This window comes from Henckelia pumila, chromosome 1 (assembly GCF_033568475.1).
Source record: "Henckelia pumila isolate YLH828 chromosome 1, ASM3356847v2, whole genome shotgun sequence".
NCBI classification, from domain to species: domain Eukaryota; kingdom Viridiplantae; phylum Streptophyta; class Magnoliopsida; order Lamiales; family Gesneriaceae; genus Henckelia; species Henckelia pumila.
The window spans coordinates 123,050,039-123,074,725 of record NC_133120.1 but is presented as its reverse complement, the minus strand read 5'-3'; the positions used below and the strand labels follow the sequence as shown (position 1 = coordinate 123,074,725).

At 39.3% G+C, this 24,687-nt stretch overlaps 3 protein-coding genes across 3 annotated transcripts; 2 read left to right on the top strand and 1 right to left on the bottom strand.

The window, feature by feature from the left end:
• The first annotated feature begins 1,316 nt into the window (after positions 1-1,316).
• On the top strand, positions 1,317-17,420 carry LOC140873917 (uncharacterized). Its single transcript, XM_073277201.1, has 3 exons — positions 1,317-1,626; positions 16,622-16,732; positions 16,783-17,420. The coding sequence occupies exons 1-3, from the start codon at positions 1,317-1,319 to the stop codon at positions 17,418-17,420; spliced, it is 1,059 nt and encodes a 352-aa protein (XP_073133302.1).
• Positions 17,421-17,564: 144 nt separating this feature from the next.
• On the top strand, positions 17,565-18,046 carry LOC140873916 (uncharacterized). The gene is made up of 2 exons (XM_073277200.1): positions 17,565-17,780; positions 17,903-18,046. Exons 1-2 carry the CDS (start codon positions 17,565-17,567, stop codon positions 18,044-18,046), a joined length of 360 nt encoding a protein of 119 aa, XP_073133301.1.
• Positions 18,047-22,513: 4,467 nt separating this feature from the next.
• Positions 22,514-24,168, bottom strand: LOC140873915 (uncharacterized). The gene is made up of 4 exons (XM_073277199.1): positions 23,790-24,168; positions 23,370-23,690; positions 22,748-22,982; positions 22,514-22,631 (listed from the first exon to the last, which is right to left on the bottom strand). Exons 1-4 carry the CDS (start codon positions 24,166-24,168, stop codon positions 22,514-22,516), a joined length of 1,053 nt encoding a protein of 350 aa, XP_073133300.1.
• Between the last annotated feature and the right edge of the window lie 519 nt (positions 24,169-24,687).

Sequence of the window (24,687 nt, the reverse complement as noted above, 5' to 3'; positions counted from 1 at the left end):
TCGGAAGCAACGAAGAGGAACGGACACAACGATGGGGAACGGACGTTCCGTTCCGTGTCTATAAATAGAGGGTCCGAGAGCTCATTTCTTGCACCTCTCTCCTCTCTTCTCTCTCGATTCCCAGGCCTTCTAACTCAGATCTAGGGAGATCCAGGCGTCCTATGGAGAATCCGGAAGTAGCATAGCGATCCCGGCATTGTAGCGGAGCTGTGACCTAGTTTTGAGGCAAGCGACAACAAAGGACTAACGACGGACGCATGTATAGCTTTGGCTTCCTAAAAATATTTAGGAGTATGCTATAGCTTAGTTAAGACTTTTAGAGCTTAATTATTGATGCATGAGTAATTGCATTGTAGTAGCAGTAGACTGGACTAGTAGGCTTGAAGTCTAGACCAGCAGTGTTAGAGGTACGTAAGTACTGACCGAGATAGCCGGCATGATATATTTGCATGTATGTTGCATGAGTATGTGCTATATGTTTTATCATGTTTTAGCATGTTTTACCACCTTAGCACATACACGATTTTACGTATGATTGCATTATGAGAGATGTGAGTCATTGACAGTCTCCATAGGGAACAGTGATCTCATGTTGGACTCGAGTCAGGTATGACAGTTTCCATATGGGTCTTGTATCCTGTTTTGAATTCGGGTCAGGATGGGGTTGGCTCAGCCCTGATATAGGATATACGAGTACCCCGCGGAGTCGCTCTCTAGCCGGTACTGTATATTCCTGGCGCCATGAGCAAGTGTTTTACCTGGGATTTTAAATCATCTGCGTGCGCATATTTGTACATATATCATTGCTTATGTATTGAGCGTTGTCGCTCACGCCCCTGTGTTTGGGTATTGTGGTGTACCTTGTGGCGGGGCAGGTTTGAGGCTGGACGGTCCAGGTGGCTCTCAGCAGGATTGAGGATCCGAGAGTGTGAGGTTTTAGAGGGTAGGGATTTGTTTACCCTGAACCTTCGATTTGGTTGAATAATGGTATTTATACACTTATGTTATCGTCGGTTGTATTCTGTCGATTGGATTTGTTGTATTTTAAATTATCCGCTCCTTACGCTTTTAATATATTATTGCATGCGGTAATTAACTCTGATTAGATAATGGATCCGGGTAGGGTCACTAGACTTTTTGGTATCAGAGCGCATTGCACTGGGAATTACGTAAATTGGATTAAGTAATTATCTGTTCTTATGCAACAGATGACAGATTACGATGAGAGCCACGATAGCGGAGGCGGCAGTCGATGGGGCGATCCGAATGATCGTAGACGTCATCGAGGTCAGAATGAGGAGCGCAAATGAGTGAGCATGCGCATATTTAAGGAGGTTAGCCCGAATCCCTTGGCAGGTGGTGAGATGCCTGAGGAGGCGGAGGATTGGCTCGAGAGAATGGAACAGTGTTTTCAGGAGTTTCGTTGCACAGACGAGGATAGGATGGAGATTCTTGCCTTCATTCTTGAGGGACGAGTAAGGAAGTGGTGTAGATCTACTTTCGCACCATTCATAGCAGCGAGAGGAGTAGCTACGTGGGGTGAGTTCCGTACAGCTTATCAGAGACTGTATTTTCCTTCAGCTCTACGACAGGCGAAAACCAGTGAGTTACTGAGTCTGCGACAGGGTACGATGACGATCGAGGAGTACCAGCAGAAATTCTTTGATCTGCTACCTTATTGTCCTCACATTGCTGATAGTTCTATAACGAAGTACGACCATTTTCTTCAGGGTCTGAACCTTGAGATTCATTGGATGGTTGCTGTGGGCAGTGATATGACCTACGAGGGCTTGGTGGACCGTTGTCGCCAGGCGAAGGATAGTATCTGGAGGAACAGGGAACTCTTCTCTTCTTCTTCCAGACCAGCGAGTTCTAGCCCTTTGGGTCCGAAGGGCCAGTCTTTCAAGAAGACAGGAGGTGCTTCTTCTTCATCTGGATCCGGTGGAGTGCATCGTTTTGGTGGACAGAGACCGAACCGATGTAATCAGTGCAGACGCAGGCATCCTCCAGGACAGTGTGGTCGATCGACCAGTGCATGTTTTCAGTGTGGTCAGGAGGGTCACATGAAGAGGGATTGTCCGATGCTGATTGGGGCAGCGAGTGGTTCAGGAGGTTCTCAGGCATCTGTTCAGCCACCTCTGTTCTAGCAGCCACCTTTTCAGCAGCAGTATTCGCAGCAGCATCAGCAGCCGCAGTAGTCTCAGTGGCAGCCTGCTCAGACTCCTTTTCGAGGTCATTCTTATTTGCGGCCACATGCCCAAGGTCAGGTCTTTGAGCTTAACCAGGAACAGGCAGAGGCTGACAGTGATCGGATAATTGCAGGTACCTGTAGTTTATGTGTTTTTCCTGCGTATGTTTTGATTGATACTGGTGCATCGCATTCTTTCGTCTCAGCACGTTTTGCTAAGAAGTATAAGTTGCCATTCATTCCTTTAGACGTCTTGCTAGTAGTTTTTATTCCTATGGGTAGGGAGATTTTAGCCAAGCGTCTAATTGTGGGTTGTGTTTTGGATTTCGAGGGGCATCAGCTTAGTGCTAACCTGATGGTTCTAGCTATGGAGGATTTTGATTGCATCATTGGGATAGATATCCTGACTACCTACCGCGCGATAGTGGATTGATATCAGAGATTTGTTCAGTTCCGACCAGAGGATGATGAGTCTTGGTATTTCTATGGTGAGGGAGCGCGACCCCCAATTCCACTGGTTTCTGCTCTGAAAGCCTGGCATGCTTTAGAGTCTGGCGGGGAAGACTACCTTATCTACGCCATTGACGCATCCTTAGGGAAACCAGATATCCAGGCGATACCAGTGGTTCGTGATTTTCCAGATGTGTTTCCGGAGGAGATTCCAGGTTTGCCTCCAGTGAGGGAGATCAAGTTTGGCATTGAGTTACTGCCAGGGACTGCACCGATTTCCAGGGCTCCTTATCATTTAGCACCATCAGAGATGAAAGAGCTGCAGAAGCAATTTCAAGATCTTCTTGATAAGGGCTACATTCAACCCAGTGTTTCGCCATGGGGAGCACCAGTGCTATTTGTCAAGAAGAAGGATGGTTCGATGCGGTTTTGTATTGATTACCGTCAGTTGAATCAAGTGACAGTGAAGAATAAGTATCCTCTTCCGCGGATAGATGATCTCTTTGATCAGTTGCAGGGTACTTCTGTCTATTCGAAGATTGATCTTCGGTCTGGGTATCATCAGTTGCGAGTTTGGCAGGAGGATGTTCCTAAGACATCATTTCGTACACGGTATGGACACTATGAGTTTCTAGTGATGCCGTTTGGTTTGACGAATGCTCCAGATGTCTTTATGGATCTGATGAACAGGATGTTCCGCGACTTTTTGGATAAGTTCGTGGTGGTGTTTATCGATGATATCTTGGTTTATTCTCGAAGCATGGATGAGCATGCCTACCATCTCTACACTGTACTCCAGGTCTTGAGGGAGAGATAGTTGTATCCGAAGTTGAGCAAGTGTGACTTCTGGATCGACCGAGTTGTATTCCTTGGTCATGTCATTTCTCAAGAGGATGCATCTGTTGACCCTAGCAAGACAGAGGCTATTCTGAATTGGTCGCGTCCGACTACAGCTTCTGAGATTCGTAGTTTCCTTGGTTTGGCAGGATACTACCGGTGTTTTGTGGAGAATTTCTCTCAAATAGCTAGGCCTTTGACACAGCTGACGAAGAAAGATGCTTCTTTCATGTGGTCTGATGCTTGTGAGGATAGTTTTTGTGAGTTGAGACGTCGTTTGACGACAGCTCCATTTCTTGCTTTGCCTTCTGGATCAGGTGGGTTTGTAATCTACACTGATGCTTCTCTCTAGGGTTTGGGGTGCGTGTTGACTCAGAATGGCCACGTGATTGCGTATGCTTCCAGACAGTTGAAAACGCACGAGGAGAACTATCCCGTACATGATCTAGAGCTTGTAGCCATTGTCTTTGCTCTGAAGATATGACGTCACTATTTGTACGGAGAAAGATTTGAGATCTTTAACGATCATAAGAGTTTGAAGTATCTGTTCACTCAGGCTGAGTTGAACATGCGGCAGCATCGTTGGATGGATCTGTTGAAGGATTATGATTGTGAGATCAAGTACCATCCAGGTTCATCAAACCCCGTTGCTGATGCACTTAGTTGCAAAGTCTATGTGAGTTCCCTTCGTACCAGTTCGGTTTCGAAGGCAGTGGATGAGTGTTGTTCTTTGGGATTCACATTCCGTCATAAGAAAGAACATCAAGGGATTCGCGTTTCTTCTGTGCTTGCAGAGCCAGCCTTGTATCGACGAATCCGAGAAGCTCAGAATTCTGATCTGAGGACTCAGAAGTTAACCCGTTTGGCTGAGGGTGGAAATACTTCTGGTTTCCATATGCAAGGAGACGGTGTGTTGTGTCTTTCTGGTCGAGTAGTGGTACCCGAGGATTCTGCTTTGAGGGAAGAGATCTTATCACAAGCTCACCGCAGTCGATTTTCTGTACATCCAGGCAGCATGAAGATGTATAAGGATCTTCGCACACGATTTTGGTGGAAAGGGATGAAGCGCAACGTTTATCAGTTTGTATCCCGATGCCTTGTGTGTCAGCAGGTCAAGGCAGAGTTTAGACGACCCGAAGGGTTACTTCACAGCTTAGAGATTCCTGAGTCGAAGTGGGAGCATGTGACGATGAATTTTGTCACCCACTTGCCCATGTCTTCCAGGAATTGTGATGCTATTTGGGTGGTCGTGGACCGATTATCGAAGTCAGCCCATTTTCTTCCCTATAACCGCGATTATACCTTTGATAGGATGAAACAATTTTATGTGCGAGAGATCGTTCGATTGCATGGTATTCTGTTGAGCATTGTCAGTGATAGGGATCCGAGATTCACCTCGATATTTTGGGGTAGTTTCCAGCAAGCCCTTGGTACTACTTTGAACTTGAGTACGGCTTATCATCCAGAGACGGATGGAAAGTCCGAGCATACTATTCGCACTTTGGAGGATATGCTTCGCGCAGCAGAGATGGATTTTGGTCCAGCGTGGCATGATCATTTACCATTGGTGGAGTTCGCTTACAACAATAGTTACCATCGCAGTATTGGCATGTCACCATTTGAGGCTCTTTATGGACGACGTTGTCGTACACCTCTGTTTTGGGACGAGGTTGGCGAGAGTCAGGTTGAGGGTCCTCAGATGATTCAGCAGATGAATGATACAGTGGAGTTGATCCGACGCAGGATTAAGGCGGCCCAGGATCGACAGGCTAGTTACGCGAATGCTCACCGGATACCGTTACACTTCGAGGTAGGAGAGCATGTATTCTTGCGCGTGTCACCTTTCCGAAAGGTGATGAGGTTCGGTCGCAAGGGTAAGCTGACACCGAGATTTATTGGCCCTTTCAAGATTCTCGAGAAGGATGGGGACGTGGCTTATCGTCTAGCATTGCCACCAGATCTTTCGGGGATTCATGATGTGTTCCACGTGTCTTTGCTGAGACAGTACGTGATGGATGAGTCGCATATTTTGCATCCGACCGAGGTGCAATTAGATCAGGATCTGTCATATGTGGAGAGGCCCTTACGGATTCTAGACAGGAAGGACAAGGTACTTCGTAACTGGCGTATACCATTGGTGATGGTACAGTGGTAGCGTAGAGGTACAAAGAAAGCTACTTGGGAGTTAGAGAGCCGGATGCGAGCTGGGCACCCCGAGTTATTTTGAGATTTTTTACTTCTTTGTATCGAATTTATACTTGGACAATTGTAATAAAGAACATTTAGTTGACTATTCATGTTTTTCCTCTAGACTTAAATTTCGAGGACAAAATTTCTTAAGTGGGGGAGAAACTTTATCCATAATTAACGATTAATGAGTATATTAATCGTATAATCATGTTTTGATTTATTAATACATGATTAAGGAAGTTTCGATTGGATTAACGAACTTCAGAAATGGATTCAGAATGATCGGAAAAGGCCCGAAGGGTGACCAGGAACGGAAGCAACATTCATGGAACAAAAGCAACGTTCTGGCAGTTGATGTCATCCGTGACGTCAGCAAGATGACGTCATTGCTTACGCACTTGATGGGACATCAGAAGCAACAAAGAGGAACGAACACAATGTTCGTCAGGCAGAACGGATGCAACGATGGGGAACGGACGTTCCGTTTCGTGTCTATAAATAGAGGGTCCGAGAGCTCATTTCTTGCACCTCTCTCCTCTCTTCTCTCTCGATTCCTAGGCCTTCTAACTCAGATCTAGGGAGATCTAGGCGTCCTATGGGGAATCCGGAAGTAGCATAGCGATCCCGGCTTTGTAGCGGAGCTGTGACCTAGTTTTGAGGCAAGCGACAACAAAGGACTAACGACGGACGCATGTATAGCTTTGGCTTCCAAAAAAAATTAGGAGTATGCTATAGGTTAAGGCTTTTAGAGCTTAATTATTGATGCATGAGTAATTGCATTGTAGTAGTAGTAGACTGGATTAGTAGGCTTGGAGTATAAACCAGCGGAGCTAGGTTTTTGACCAGCAGTGTTAGAGGTACGTAAGTACTGACCGAGATAGCCGGCATGATATATTTGCATGTATGTTGCATGAGTATGTGATATATGTTTTATCATGTTTTAGCATGTTTTACCGCCTTAGCACATGCATGATTTTATGTATGACTGCATCCTGAGAGATGTGAGTCATTGACAGTCTCCATAGGGAACAGTGATCTCATGTTGGACTCGAGTCAGGTATGACAGTTTTCATAAGGGACTTGTATCCTGTTTTGGATTCGGGTCAGGATGGGGTTGGCTCAGCCCTGATATAGGATATACGTGTACCCCACGGAGTCGCTCTCTAGCCGGTACTATATATTTCTGGCGCCATGAGCAAGTGTTTTACCTGAGATTTTAAATCATCTGCGTGCGCATATTTGTACATATATCATTGCTTATGTATTGAGCGTTGTCGCTCACGCCCCTGTGTTTGGGTATTGTGGTGTACCTTGTGACATGGCAGGTTTGAGGCTGGACGGTCCAGACGGCTCTCAGCAGGATTGAGGATCCGAGAGTATGAGGTTTTAGAGGGTAGGGATTTGTTTACCCTGAACCTTCGATTTGGTTGTATAATGATATTTATACACTTATGTTAACGTCGGTTGTATTCTGCCGATTGGATTTGTTGTGTTTTAAATTATCCGCTCCTTACGCTTTTAATATATTATTGCATGCGCTAATTAACTCTGATTAGATAGTGGATCCGGGTAGGGTCACTACAAAAGTGCACGTGCGAGAGCTAAGTTTTGCATGCTCTTGTGGAGTATTTGGCGACAAAGAAATGAAAAAGTGTGGAACAACAACATCAATTCGATCCAAACAAATAAGCTGGCACATGAGTATTTATGTGATTGGATGGGAGCCAAACAGATTATACATGAGATAAACACACATGAAAATATGGAGGACACATGCAAATTGTGGCATAAACCAGCACGGTCATTCTTCAAATGCAATGTGAATGCGGCCTTTTTCGATGAGGCACAACAGATTGGGATTGGATGATGCATACTGAGGGATGAAGAAGGACGAGTGGTAAACTGCAGAACTCAGTGGCGGCTCCATTAACTGCACCCTTAAATTTGTGATATAAAATTACCAAAATACCCTTAGAATTAAAAAAAATAATATTTAATAAAATTAAATTAGGAACAAATCCTAATGAAAGGCAGAGTCAGATTCATTACCGCATGTATGCAAATTGGGCCGGTAAAATTTTGTGTCCATATTTTGTAAAAAAAAATTATGGCCCAATTATAATGTTTTATGCTTAAAAACAAATAGGTTTTTTTAACTCTTATAATTGCTTTTATTTTGTGAATTGTGATCGTCCATTCAATCTCCTCTCTAGCCTACAGCCTACAGGTACGTTCTCCATTATTCTCGTTTTCTTTTATTTTTTTTAGATTTGTCTCTTTTATCAATTTTTCTTTTATGTTGATTGACTTGTTTTATGTTTAATTTATAAAATTCTAATATTTAATGGTATTGGTTATTCAATTGTCGATTTGCTTTTGTTTGATAGCCATTGGTAAAATTAATTTTGATTATTGAAAGTACTTAGGAATTTGGTTTATCACTTACTTCTGTTATGTACTTATAAGTTATAACTTATGTTGTTTTATTATAGTTTATCAATGTATAATATGCACTCTGATTTATTTTTAATATATTTTTAATAATAATCATAAAAAATATCTTTAAAAAAATTAATTGGATTTGTTTATAGTTATTTTGGTAGATATGCTAAGATAAATAAAAAGAAAGGGGGAAGAAGATGGATGCTCAAAAGAAAGAGACTCAAGATTATTGATTTTGATCCAAATATTCGTGAAAAAGTTAGGAGAAAATACTATTTAGATGGTGCTTTCCAACCTCGAGAACATGAATTTCCACAATCATTAATCCAAGGAACTTTGAGAAGATTTAATCGTGCTTGGTTTGATAAATTTAAATGGTTGGAATATAGCATAGAAAAGGATGCAACATTCCGTCTTTATTGTTATATTCTCAAGAACGATTTGGGTCACCAAGGAGGTGGTGATGATACTTTTGTCAGTAAAGGTTTCAGAAATTGGAAAAATAAAGATAAACTTCATAAACATGAGGGAGGACATAACAGTGCTCATAAAAAACTTTGAGTAAATGCCAGGATTTACTAAATCAAGAGCAGCATATTGAAACTAGTTTAGCTAGATCATCTGAACAAAACATACTAAATTATAGTATTTGGTTAAAAGCAGTAATTGATTGCATTAGATGGATTTTTGCACAAGGACTTCCTTTTCGTGGGCATGATGAATCTCAAAATTCAATCAATCAAAGAAACTTTCTCGAGCTTCTAAAATTTCTTGCACATCATAACGAATAAGTGAGAAGAGTTTATGTAGTGACCCTGCAAAGAATCACCTACTAACTGACAACTAATAGCATGCATTAAACTTAATACAACAAAATACTTAACAGAGTAAAACGTGCGGAAACATAATCCATAAATTACATATCAGCTTAGTAAAATATATCCAGGCTTAATACTGTAGTGATACAACCATATCGAAAAACTTAAAAGTAAACATTATATAACTATATCGAATCCTGCTGTAATATAAACTCCTCAAGGCTCCTGCTCCCTAGTCCTGCCTTGAACTACCAGCTCCGTCCATCCTGCGACCTACCCCGTGGAATAGGGTGTCCAAGATAACAACTAGGACGTGAGCGCTAACGCCCAGTACATAAACATGAGTAAACATATGTATATAATGCATGCAACATGATAACTGGTAAAAGGTCATCTGAAAAGTCATGCTCACTACCGGCGCCACATGAGTGCTGCCACCGCATGGATCAACCTCTGGGTGCAACCACACTCGTCTAGTACACCAGAGTAGTCAGGCATACATGTCCCCACCGTCGCGGTACTCTCAGTGATAGACTATCGAGTATAGAGTTGAGCGGCTCTATAATCAGGTATAACAAGGTATAGGCTCAACGTGTATATGCACATGATATATGAATATGGAAAACGGTAAATCATATATCATGCCATATAATAATGCCAAATAAATGAAACATATAAACATGTATACTCGCTGGCAATCTCAGTCAATGTGTACGTACCTCTAAGCTAGTTCAAGTATAGTAGATCCTAGGTTCCAAGCCTATATTCAAAAGTTCACCGTATCACTACATAAGTTCTATAAGCCTTAACTAAGCTAATAAGTACTCCCAAAACTTAAATAGATTCCAGGACCATACTTTCGTCCATAGATAGCCCTTTGGAGTCGCTGGTCCCGGATGACTATAACCACACCTTGGTTATTCCAGAACCTCGATTATAACCGATAGGGCCCTCAAGTGTATAACTCAAACTATATAACTGGAGAAGGAAACTCGGAAATTTGTAATTCAAATTGAAATCGAACGAGTCCTATTTATAGGAAAATTTCTGGTCGAGTTCGGGCCCTCCGAACTGGGGTTCGGATCGTTCGATCCAACTCACTGCCTGCATGCGAGACACGTCGAGTTCGGACCGTCCGATCACCACTTCGGGTCGTTCAAAGTGTCCTAAATTCGACACTTGTCAAAAACCATGGCTGAGTAATCCTGCCTACTTGGCAAAGGTGAAGTTCGGGCCGTCCGATCCTACTTCGGATCGTCCAAAATTGCCTTAACTTCGAAGTTAATAAGCTCACCTTCGGAGCCCCCGGTGTGCTGAGTTCGGGCTGTCCGAATTCCTCTTTGGACCATCCGAACTGGCTCAGAAAATGAAAATCTAATTCTTGATTCTGAAGTCCGATTAAACCCCGAAATTGGTTAATTACTAATCCTAAATCATGTTTAACATATTATTATCTTAAAATAGAATCTGGGTTACTACATTCTCCCCACCTTTAGATATTTCGTCTGCGAAATAAAATCTAAAGACAAATCAAGATAACAATATGAAAAATCAAACTATGTTTTATTACAACAACTGTAATTACATCTTTACATGGTAATCAAAAGTACAAAGCAAACAACTCAGGATATTCAGCCCGCATATAGCTCTCGGTTTCCCAAGTTGCTTCTTCAACACCTCGGCGCTGCCACTGTACCATCACAAGTGGTATAGTCTTGTTCCGAAGAATTTTCTCCTTCCTGTCTAGGATACGGAGTGGTCGTTCAACAAAAGACAGATTTGGTTCTAGCTGAATATCAGTATGCTGGATAATATGGATTCATCAGCTATGTACTGTCGAAGTAACGACACATGAAAAATATTATGTATACTGGAAAGAGATGGCGGTAACGCCAAACGATATGCAACATCTCCAATTTTCTCCAGTATCTGGAAATGCCCAATGAAACGAGGTGATAACTTGCCTTTCACACCGAACCTCATCACCTTCCTAAAAGGTGACACTCGTAGGAACATATATTCACCAGGCTCAAACTGAAGTGGCCTGCGGTGAATATTAGCGTAACTGGCTTGTCGATCTTGAGCGACTTTGATCCTCTGCTTGATCAAATCTACATTGTCTACAATCTGCTGCACCAATTCAGGACCCTCGACTTGTCGTTCCCCGACTTCATCCCAGAATAACGGAGTACGAAACCGTCGACCATACAATGCCTCGAAATGTGCCATATCAATACTACGATGATAACTGTTATTGTAGGCAAATTCGATCAAAGGTAACTGATCCTGCCAAGATAAGCTAAAATCCATGACAGAAGAACGTAGCATATCCTCCAGCATACGAATAGTTCGCTCTGACTGCCCGTCAGTCTCCTGATGATATGCAGTGCTCAAACTCAGAGTGGTACCCAACGCCTGCTGAAAACTACCCTAGAAACGTGAGGTAAATCGTGGATCTCTATCACTAACTATGCTCACTGGAATCCCATGTAATCGCACTATCTCCTGGATATATAAGCGTGCCATGCGATCATAAGAATACTCTCGGTTGTAAGGAATAAAGTGTGCTGATTTCGTCAAACGGTCAACAAAACCCAGATAGCATCACACTGACGTGAAGTCATAGGCAAATGGGTGACAAAATCCATAGTCACATGCTCCCACTTCCATTCGAGAGTCTCAAGATTCTGCAGTAATCCACCTGGTCGTCGGTGTTCAGCCTTGACCTATTGACAAACCAAACATTTTGAAACAAACTGATATACACTCCGCTTTATCCCTTTCCACCAGAATCTGGTTCGCAAGTCCTTTATATTTTCATGCTTCCAGGATGAACAGACAATTGACTCCTGTGAGCTTGAGATAGAATATCATTCCTGATCTCCGTAACATCAGGTACAACCACTCGATTTGATAAGCACAATAAACCATCTGCCTGAAAATGGAATCCAGATGTATTACCCCCATTGGCTAAACGTGCCAAACGCTGAGTCTTAACATCAGATATCTGAGCATCTCTGATCCGAGAATACAATGCTGGCTCAGATAATATAGTATACAAATGAATTCCATTTCTTCATTTCTTGTGCTTGAGTGTAAAACTCAATGAACAACACTCTTGAACCAAATGAGATATTTCACTAGTCTGAAGTGCAGAAAGTCTCACCTGCCGACTGAAGGCATGCATCAGCAGTAAGATTAGCAAAACCTGGATGATATTTGATTTCACAATCATAATCCTTCAAAAGATCCATCCAGCATCTGTCGCATATTCAACTCCGCCTGAGTGGATAAATAATTCAAACTCTTGTGAGCCGTGAATATCTCAAATATCTCACCATAAAGATAATGCCTCCAAATCTTGAGTGCAAATACAATGGCGGCTAACTCGAGATCATGTACTAGATAATTATTCTCATGCGTCTTCAACTGTTGAGAAGCATAGGCAATAACATGTCCATGCTGTGTAAGAACACATCCTAACCCCTGACCAGAGGCATCAGTATAGACAACATAACCTCCTGATCCAGAAGGTAGAGCTAACACAGGTGCAGTAGTAAGACGTCTACGCAACTCGTGAAATGACTCCTCACAATCCGAGGACCATATGAAGGAAACATCTTTCCATGTAAGCCGTGTCAAAGGCCTGGCCAACTGTGCAAAATTCTCGATGAACCGACGGTAATAACCCGCTAGACCCAAGAAACTTCGAGTCTCAGCAACCATCGTCGGACGAGACCAGTTCAGCACTGTCTCTATCTTACTTGGATCAACAGATATTCCTTCACTAGAAATCACATGACCAAGAAACACTACCCGATCAAGCCAGAATTCACACATGCTCAATTTCGCATACAATTGCTTATCTCGTAACGTCTGCAAAACAATTCTCAGATGTTGTGCATGCTCATTCTTGTCATGAGAATAGACAAGAATATCATCAATTAAGATGATGACAAATCTATCCAGATATTCTCGAAATACCTGATTCATCAGATTCATAAAGACTACCGGTGCATTCGTCAAACCGAATGGCACCACCATAAATTCATAATGGCCGTATCTGGTCCTGAAAGCAGTCATAGAAATATCTGAGTCTCGTACCCGCATCTGGTGGTATCCAGATCTCAGATCTATCTTCGAATAAACAGAAGTACCCTGTAATTGATCGAAAAGATCATCAATCCGTGGTAAAGGATACTTATTCTTGATGGTGACACAATTCAACTGCCTGTAGTCAATACATAATCGCATCGATCCATCCTTCTTCTTGACAAATAAAACAGGTGCTCCCCACGGAGAAATACTCAGACGAATATATCCCTTATCAAGCAGATCCTGAAACTGCTGTTTCAATTCCCTCATCTCTGACGGTGCTAGACGATAAGGTGCTCGGGATATAGGCATCGTTCCTGGTACTAGATCAATACCAAATTCAACCTCTCGAACCGGAGGAAAACCAAGAATCTCATCAGGGAATACGTCAGGAAACTCGCTGACAATCGGTAGCTGATCAATACTCAAACTACTCGTGGACATATCAACTGCATAAATGAGATAGCCCTCCCCACCTGACTCCAAGACATGACATGCCTTCAGAGCTGATACAAGTGGCATTGGAGGTCGCACACCCTCACCATAAAAGTACCATCTATCACCCTCATCCTGATGAAACTGTACCAGACGTTGATAAAAATCCACAGTAGCATGATACAAAGTCAGCATATCTATTCCCAAAATACAATCAAAATCTGCCATTGCTAATATCATCAAATTAGCCGATAACACATTACCCTCAAACTCTAGAAGGCAACCCATCACTAGACGCTTAGTTACTACCTCCTGCTCTAGCGGAGTAGATAAAAATAAATCCATATCTAATGATACATAAGGTAATCTATGTCTCTTAACAAAGCGACTAGAAATAAAGAAATGTGATGCTCCAGTATCAATTAAAACAAGTGCAGGAATACCACATAACAAAAAGGTACCTGCCAACATGCGATCGCTTCCCTTAGTAGCCTGCTCCTGAGACAGAGCAAATACCTGCCCTTGAGTTTGTGGACGGTAACTAGAAGAACTCTGTGGTGCTGTCTGCTGACGTGGAAAAGTAAAAGCCTGAGATCCAACCTGTGATCCCGATCCACCAGCAGAACCCATGCGCTGAGGACAATTTCTCCGCAGATGTCCCTGCTCACCACAAATATAACAAGAACCAGTAGCTTTCCGACACGAAGCTGCAGGATGCTTCCCACCATAGTGGCTGCAAAATTCCTCCTCCTCCTCCTTCTTATTCTTCTTCTTCTTCTTCTTCTTCTTCTTCTTCCCAAAGAGGAAATTACCTCGTGAACCACGAGAACCAGACGAAGTAGTAGAGTAGAAGAAGACATAGGTCCAGATTGCACAACAGATTGAGCCCTAGGCCCAAGAGATCCACTAGGCTGTCCTGGCAACATCAACAGTGCCCGCCTATTGCTGTTCTCCACTTGACGGCAACGGTTCACCAAAGTCTCATAAGATGTCGGATTATCACATACGACAACTTGTGAGTAGATATCTTGATTCAGGACTTGCAGAAAGATATCATACTTGGACGCATCACTGTCATTGATATGAGGACTAAAAGGTAGCAGATCAAGAAATCGTTGCTGATATTGATCAATAGACATTGATCCTTGCCTCAGAGTCAGCAACTCCATAGATCGTGCCTTTCGAACTGCTGGAGGAAAATACAGTTTCTGAAACTGCTGACAAAAATCCCCCCAAGTCATCCGTCATCTCTCAGTACGTGCTTGAGTAGCTTTGGCATCCCACCATAAGCGTGCTCGATCCTCTAGAACGAATTCTAGAACTTCCAGTTTCTGCTCCTCAGTGCAATCAAAAGCTCGAAACGCACTCTCGAGTTTAGATATCCAACCTCTTGCCTGTTCAGGATTCTCACCTCCCAACAAGGGTTTCGGTCCTACTTGCATGAACTTATTGATAGAGTAACGACTTCTACCCTCATAAGAACGATATCGATCATCATGATGGCGATGATGACGATGATGACCACCTCCCTGGCCAACACTATCGTGACTCTCGTCAGTCATATCCTGAAAAGAATTGCACATTAAAATCCCAAATGCGCAAGAATTAATCAAGACTAAACTAAATCCCAAGTACTAATTCCCAAAATCTATGCATGCTCTGATACTAAAAATGTAGTGACCCTGCAAGGAATCACCTACTAACTGGCAACTAATAGCATGCATTAAACTTAATACAGCAAAATACTTAACAGAGTAAAACGTGCGGAAACATAATCCATAAATTACATATCAGCTTAGTAAAATATATCCAGGCTTAATACTGTAGTGATACAACCATATCGAAAAACTTAAAAGTAAACATTATACAGCTATATCGAATCCTGCTGTATAATAAACTCCTCAAGGCTCCTGCTCCCTAGTCATGCCTTGAACTACCAGCTCTGTCCATCCTGCGACCTACCCCATGGAATAGGGTGTCCAAGATAACAACTAGGACGTGAGCGTTAACGCCCAGTACATAAACATGAGTAAACATATGTATATAATGCATGCAACATGATGACTGGTAAAAGGTCATCTGAAAAGTCATGCTCAGTACCGGTGCCACATGAGTGCTGCCACCGCACGGATCAACCTCTGGGTGCAACCACACTCGTCTAGTATACCAGAGTAGTCAGACATACATGTCCCCGCCGTCGCGGTACTTTCAGTGACAGACTATCGAGTATAGAGCTGAGCGACTCTATAATCAGGTATAACAAGGTATAGGCTCAACGTGTATATGCACATGACATGTGAATATGGAAAACGGTAAATCATATATCATGCCATATAATAATGCCAAATAAATGCAACATATAAACATGTATACTCGTTGGCAATCTCAGTCAATGTGTACATACTTCTAAGCTAGTTCAATTATAGTAGATCCTAGGTTCCAGGCCTATATTCAAAAGTTCACCGTATCAATACATAAGTTCTATAAGCCTTAACTAAGCTAATAAGTACTCCCAAAACTTAAATAGATTCCCAGACCATACCTTCGTCCGTAGATAGCCCTTTGGAGTCGCTGGTCCCGGATGACTATAACCACACCTTGGTTATTCCAGAACCTCGATTATAACCGATAGAGCCCTCAAGTGTATAATTCACACTATATAACTGGAGAAGGAAAATCGGAAATTTGTAAATCAAACTAAAATCGAACAAATCCTATTTATATGAAAATTTCTGGTCGAGTTCGGGCCCTCCAAACTGGGGTTCGGATCGTCCGATCCAACTCACTACCTGCATGCGAGACACGTCGAGTTCGGACCATCCGATCACCACTTCGGGTCGTCCGAAGTGTCCTAAATTCGACACTTGTCAACAACCATGGCTGAGTAATCCTGCCTACTTGGCACAGGTGAAGTTCAGGTCGTCCAATCCTACTTCGGATCGTCCGAACTTGCGTTAACTCCGAAGTCAATAAGCTCACCTTCGGAGCCCCCGGTGTGCTGAGCTCGGGCCGTCCGAAGTCCTCTTCGGACCGTCCGAACTGGCTCAGAAAATGAAAATTTAATTCTTGATTTTGAAGTCCGATTAAACACTGGAATTGGTTAATTACCAATCCTAAATCATGTTTAACATATTATTATCTTAAAATGGAATCTGGGTTACTACAGTTTCATTTGATAATGCTCCTGGTAATGATAAGTTAATTTGTCACAACATTCAAAAAGATATTGTTAGAGCTTGTGCATTGGAAACAACCAATGTGATATTGAAAGATCTTGGTTATATATTTTTTTATCCCTTTTACTGGATGAGTCTCGTGATGTTTCAGTAAAGGAGCAACTTGCCGTTGTTTTGAGATTTGTAGATAGCAAAGGATGTGTTGTTGAACGTCTTTTGGGCTTTAAGCATGTCGCTAGCACAACTGCTCAAGCACTTAAATGTGCCCTTCTAGATTTATTATCTGCACATGGATTAAGCGTATCTAGGATAAGTGGACAAGGATATGATGGGGCAAGTAATATTCAAGGTGAAATTAATGGACTAAAAACTCTTATCTTAAAGGAAAATGAATGTGTGTATTATGTTCATTGTTTTGCTCATCAACTCCAACTTGCTCTTGTAGCCGTGACAAAGAATCATATTAATATCGCCTCACTTTTTCACGTGCTTTGTAATATTGTTAATGTGGTTGGAGGCCCCTGTAAATGCCATGATGCTTCGCGAGATAAAAAGGCTGCTAAAATCATACAAGCCTTGGAAAATGAAGAAATCACCAAGGGTCGAGGTTTGAATCAAGAGAGCACACTCGTTCGGCCAAGTGATACATGTTTGGGATCACAATATAATACTATGCTTAGTTTGATTCAAATGTTTGGGTCTGCAATTGATGTTCTTGATGAGATTGTGGAAGATGGATCGCATTCAGATCAAAGAGCCGAAGCATTGCGTTTGGTAAAAGATATGTAATCATTTGAGTTTGTGTTTAATTTACACTTGATGAATTCAATATTAGGAATAACAAATTATTTGTCCCTAGCACTATAAATAAAAAACCAAGATATTGGGCAAGCCATGTTATTAGTTGGTATATGTAAGAAAAGAATTCAAGGAATGCGGGATGATGGATGGAATACATTACTTGAACAAGTTTTCAATTTTTGTGAGAAGTTTCATGTCGACACTTTGGATATGAATGATTTATATGTTGGTGAGATAAGATCACGACGAAAAGCTAAAAAAGTGACAAACTTACATCATTATCAAGTTGAATTGTTTAACACAATTATTGATATGCAATTGCAAGAGCTGAATTTCAGATTCAATGAGGTAAATATAGAATTGTTGCTTTGTGTGGCATGCCTAAATCCATCAAATTCATTTGCTGCTTTTGACAAACAACGACTGGTTAAATTGGCTCAATTCTACCCAAAATATTTTCACCCATTCAGCTTTTGTCACTTCCGGATCAACTTGAGAATTTTGTGATGGATATGCGTGTGAATATTGAAGCTTATGAATTACAAGGTCTTGGTGATATTTCTAGAAAGAGGGTTCAAACAAGAAGAGATGTGGCATATCCACAAGTATACTAGCTTGTGACTTAGGCTCTGATTTTACCAGTCGCAACCACTACAGTCGAGAGAGAATTTTCTGCTATGAAGATTATTAAGAATCGCCTTCGTAATCGAATGAGAGATGAATATTTGAATGATAGTTTAATTACTTATATTGAAAAAGATATATTTCGTAGCTTGTCGAATGAATTTATTATGAATTATTTTCAAAAAATGTCAAATCGTAGAGGTCAATTGTAATTTAAGTTTGAAATTTAAATATATTGTTTAAATTTAAATATTATATTTTAACTTATGTTACATGATGATTTTTATATATATATTTGTGATAATTTTGGTTCTTCTCTTGGTTGCCCCCCATAACAAATTTTCTGGATCCGCCCCTGAGAACTCGCATTATAAATGGAGTCGTTGACGTAAAGGAAGGAAAAGCAATGGGTCTTCTTAAAGAGCTATCATGAGTTTGAAGTTTGGGTTGGAAGAAGGTACGTTTTGAACTAGATGCGAAGGGAGTTGTGGACACAATCAAATCAGCGCATGTTGGCGTATCAGAATCTTGATCGTGCAACAATGCAAAGATATAATCAGTAATGAGCACGATTTCTCAATTAGTTTTGCTCGGCGACAAGCGAACGAGTGTGTTCATGTTTTAGAAAAAGCCTCTTGTTCCTATGCTAGTCCTATGACTTGGAGAGAGCCTCCGAATTTCATTTCATCTTATTTGAATCAGCTTTGTAATAACCCCAATCATTATTAATAATATTGATTTCTGGTTTGGGTTTCAAAAAAAAAAAAGAAAAGTGCACGTGTGCTGCACGTGGATGACTAACCGTTGAAAACATGATTACGAAATTTAGATAATGTTTAAATTCGTTTAATAATACTATTTTTAGAAGTATTTATCAATCTAAATAGAGAAAAACACAATAGATAAAAAAACTATGTGCATGACAATAAATCATATATATTCATCTATCCATATGTGAAACTCTTTAATCGATATTTTTGCGTGATTTTGATATAAAGACAACTCTCTTCAAGTGAAAAAAGATATATACTTCATTCGTCTCAATTATATAGACCTACTTTTTTTCACACGGAATAAGAAAAAATCACTGGGAAACAAATTTTGTACAAACTTCCTATTTTATCCTCATTTACTGTATTCAAAAAATTATAGAACAAGTTTCAAGATGTAGTTAATAGCGGTATATTAGTAAATGAGTATTTTTTTCCATCCAAATACTAATCATAAAGAAAAACAATAAAAATAATGTAGGACCGAATGTATGACGCTTACCAATAGCTATAGATGGTGGTGACGGTGCAACTCAAATATTTTAAAATACACAACAACTCAAGCTCCATGTTTCGAAAAAGTTTCTGAATTAAAAAATGATCATATTAATGTTAAAATAAAAACCCTAAAATTGTTATTAAATTCAATATCACTCATGTTTGTGCTAAAATCTTAACCATTTAAAATCTTTCTCTATTTTTTAGAGTTACATAATATAAATAATTAATTTTACATCACAATGATTCTTCTGTAAATTAATATTGATGAATGTTAATTTTATGGGAAATAAAATTTCTCAAATAATAAGAATTAAATAAATGTGCAATAAAACACATATTTTAAAGATAAAAAATGCAATATGTGTTTTAGGAAAAAATGACACTATTAAGTTGGTGCAAAAAAATGACATAAACAACTTTATGAACCACAAATAAATAAGAGGGTAAAATTATAATCTCACAAATCAAACTCATATATTTATAGTTATAAAATAAAATAAATAAATATAATATATACATAATGTTAGGATCAGTTTAGTGTGTGTGTGTGTGTGTGTGTTGGTGTGGGGGGGGGGGGGGAGCAAGTGGTGAATATACTCTAAAAATTGTTTCGATGAATTGATAACGAATTCAATCGGTTTGGTCATTGAATTCTAGATTTATCTTGGTGTCTAATGCAGGTTGACAAACAATATATGTGCGAAAATATGTCAATATGCATATTCTAAACACTTGATGTAAATGTGTATGCAAGATTGATAGTATGTATGTAAACTGATGGAAAACACAGTGAGATGTTTATGGATGTTCAAAGATTTCAATCACTCATAAGTAACTTTTTTTCCTTCTCAGAAGGATATCACTAGAAGACTTTGACTGTGACAAGCAATTTGCAAAAGCTCGATCCAAGACTAAGACTTATACACGACAACCTATCTCAGAACTCATAGTTACAACTCAATTTCATTCCTACACCGATAAGATACAAATGCTACAAATTTAATCTTGCACAAAAATTATCCTTGAATGATCAGAGTAACAATTGAAGTGTTGTGCTTCGAGTTTCTTGATCAAAACACTTCACAGACTTGAAGGCTTGAATGTTGAAATATTCACAGAAGCAAGAGTTTGGCCAAAAGTTATTCTTCATCTGATCAAGATGCCTATTTATAGGCTTCGGATTTCAACGGTCATTAATTTAAAATGTCTCTGATAGAATTTGAAATTTACCCGTTGCTTCGTCTCTTTCACCGACATACTCTGAGGTTGACATTATTTTGGATCGCGGTACTACGTTGCAGAGGGTGTCAGAGTACGGAAAACCTTATCCAATTCAAATCGCGATGGTAAACTGATGATAGATTGATGTAGTGTGAGGCGTTCGAAAGACCAGTTTACTACCTTGATAAAGTCTTTGCGTTAACAGTTGATGACCCAACTTAGTATCTTCAGTTTAGTTGATCTTCGAAGGATTCAGTTTAGCTAGCTTAAAATCGTGCTTTTCAGTTTAACGTTTTTCTTAATAAAATCGCTCTTTTTCCTGAAGACTTGTTTAGGCGATTTTACTCATAAAATATTTTTGAGATAGTTTAGACATATAATTTATCTTCAATTTAGCTCACTACAGTTTAGCTCGTGCCAATTTGACGTCTCACTACCAGACTGAATCCAATCAGTTTAGCAGAAAACACATCATCAGTTTATCTCATCAGTTTATCTCTTATAAACACCAAAATTTAATTCTCAACACATACATACATATATATATATATATAATAGAATAAAGTATTAGATTAGATATTAGATATATATAATAGAAAAATTAAATCAAATAATTAAAAAATTAAATAATAAATAGTAGATGCACAAAATTTTAATTTTTTATGAGAAAGAGTGCATATCAAATAAGAAAAAAATCAAATAATAAATAGTATATGGATAAAATTTTAATTTTTTATTTGAAATAATGCATGATATAATTTTTTAAATAAATTACTTAATTAGTTGAAGAGTCACATAAATAATTGAAAAAAAATTAATTATGTAGTATTAATGAAAAAAATTAGTCATATAAATTTACAAATAAACTCACATATTTATATATGTAATAGCCGACGGGCACGGGTGCTCCTCAACGTGATTTTACGTTTTTCGGTGACTTGTTCTTTATATTAATTGTTAAAGAACACAAAGATACCAAAATTTTAAGATGATTTAGTGCAAAAATATGGACTCCGATGGGCACGGGTGCTCCTCAACTTGATTTTATGTTTTTCGCGATGTTTGATTGACACGGGGACGCCTGTCTAAGCGTCGGGGGCCGCGGAATTTGGCACGGGAGCACCATTGGTTCTGATTTCTTTTTCTCTTTAAATTTTTGTCTTTCACTCTTTTCCTCCTATCTTTCAGTCTATTTTCATTACATTTTATGCCTAAAAAATTATTATTATTATTTTATAAAATTCCATGCAAACGACAAAAATGACAACAAAACACATAGTAACGCTCAATAAATAACAAAATCTAATAAAGTCAAACACATGCAATAGAAGTGCAATAACTTGAACTTATCAAATCACCTTCTCGTCCAAGTATATTCCTGCAAATAAAACAAAACATTCCTGATGTCAAGTGAAAGCGTGTTATTTTGCAATGTTGGTGACCTGTTCTTTATGTTGTTTATTACGTGCCTGAATAGTAAAATAAAGAACACAAAGATACTAGAATTACCATGGTTCGATTCAATAGACTTACATCCATGGGACACACCCAAATATCAAGCGAATCCACTAAACCCAAAGAACGTTACAATCAAACAAGACTTGAATAAAACTATCCTCTCTTTTCTAATATCACATTTTTATTGAACACATTTCGATAGATCTCACTTGACGAGTACTACTCATGTAGTGATCCGTCTCGAAATAACATACTCAGGGGCGGATCCAGGATTCAAAAATACCTGGGGCTGGCTCCGCCCCGTACTGGAATGTATTGACAAAATAAATAATTAATTAAAAAATATGTAAATATTAACTTCATGAAAACATGCAACAAAAGTATTTAATATTTAATACCTTAAAAAACACAGAGCTAAAACACTACTAGAGTTGCGATCTTCGATTCTTCTTAGAATCAAACTCAAAAATGATTAAATCGTTATCAATTTTTTCGACCAAATCCCGTTCAATGTAGCTCTGCTTCCATCTTATTTCGAAGAGCTGTTTTAACAAGCTTCATGGCTGAAAATGCTCGTTCTGTTTTTGCGGTAGAAACTGGGAGAGTTAAAATAAGACGAATCAACCTATCAATTAAATAAACATATTAGATTAATATATAAGTAAACAATGTATTTATGATGCAAATATAAAGTATAACACATGAAAAAATAAACTGTCAATCAAATTTTAGGTTTCTGACTTATTTGTCTCAACCAATCTTCGACACAATTCAGAAATAGATGATAAATTCTGAAATCTTTCATGGCCAACAACATCAAGTGTATAGTGATCCAATTGCAATCTCAAGTGATGCAAATCTTGTGCATCGAAATCAAGGGAGTAGAATTTCTCAGCAAGTCGATAAACATGATCAAAATTAAGAAACTTAAAGTTTTCTTTAGGTTCCAAAGCACAATTAAGTTTAAGAAGTTCAACTGTCCCATCATTGAATCTATTATTAAGCTCTCAACTTGAAAATCTATTGCAGTTGTAAATACATCAAATTGATAGTGGTGCTGAACTGTGATTGAATCTTTTTGTTGACAAGAACGACCCGTACCAGATTTATTACGAGCTTCCATGTGTGGTATCTCAATATCATGATTGACACAAACTTATTTCACATAACTAAGTAGGATAACAAATCCTTCTTCTCTCAAACTATGCAGTAAAGTTTTAGTAGTTGAAACACAATCCATTGCACTTAAAATATACAGAGATTTCTCTCAATGATCGACAAAGCAGATTTGTTTGCCCCATTATCTTCTGCATCAAGTGTAATATGAATACGAAATCAAAAGACTTCATCGCAATAAAAATACAACTAGCTTCACCACAGATAGAATTAGAAGCCCCATCATTCACCATGTTTTCTAACACAGTAGTGACAGATCTATACATATCAATCATGATACAAAGTGAGTCAAAATTAGAACTCCAACGAGTCTTTCCAGGCCGTAATAAATTTCCAATTTGATTACATCCTCTACCATTATCACATTCACCAGTAGCTACCATATGCGCAACTTCAATTCTTTGAGCAGAATGTAACTCGGCGTGGCGTTTAGGAGATGCATTGATGAGATTACAAATGGAATTCAATTTTGAAAAGAATAACCAAATGGATACCTCTTTTTCAGCAGCTGCAGTTAATGCTAGTTAGAGCCGATGAGCGAAACAATGTACATAATATGCACATGAACAATCTCTCAAGAAAAGAGCTTGTAATCCATTCCAAGAACCGCGCATATTTCTAGTTCCATCATATCCCTGTCCTCGCATGTAGTGGATATGCAAGTCATAACGACCAAGAGCATCAGATATTTCTTTCTTAAGTATTGTAGCAGTTGTATCTGTTACATGTACAATGGGAAAGAATCGCTCTCTTAAAAATCCATCACTATCTACAAATCTTAATACAATTGCCATCTGCTCCTTGTTAGATGCATCTCTTGCTTCATCAACTAAAATGCAGAATTTTGCATCCCCGATTTCTTTACGAATCTTGGTTCTCACTTGGTTGGAAATAATATTCAAAATATCTTTCTGAATATCTGGTGAAGTATACTTTGCATTCTTTGGAGCTTTCTCCAAGACGATCTCTCCAATAATCTCATTCATTTTTCCCATAAATTTTATCATCTCGATAAAATTTTCACAATTTTTAGAAGCTCGAGATTCGTCATGTCCTCTAAGTGCACATACTTGCAAAGTGAGCCATCGAATGCTTTCAATAGTTGCTGTAAGACGCAATCTGTTCTTCTACTTTTCTTATGAAGATTGTGCATTTATCACTTTGTCAATATGACAAGGTATATTCATCAAATTATTAATATATTCCGCAGACTTGTTATGTGGTGAAGTATTGCATCCTATATGCATCAAAAATATGCATCTATCCCCATCATTAACTCTCTTTCAATATTTGAATCCATCTATCGTAAACGTAGAATTGCGAGGTTTTTTATGTTCAAACAAGAAACACGGAAAACAAAATGCTGCATCTTTCAAAGGAGAATACTCTAACCAAGTAAATTTCTTAAACCAATGACTTTGGAACCGTTGATTTAGACTTCCAAATTTGGTCGATGGATACTCATTCTTAAAAGGTTGATATGACCCCATCTTGATATAAGCTCG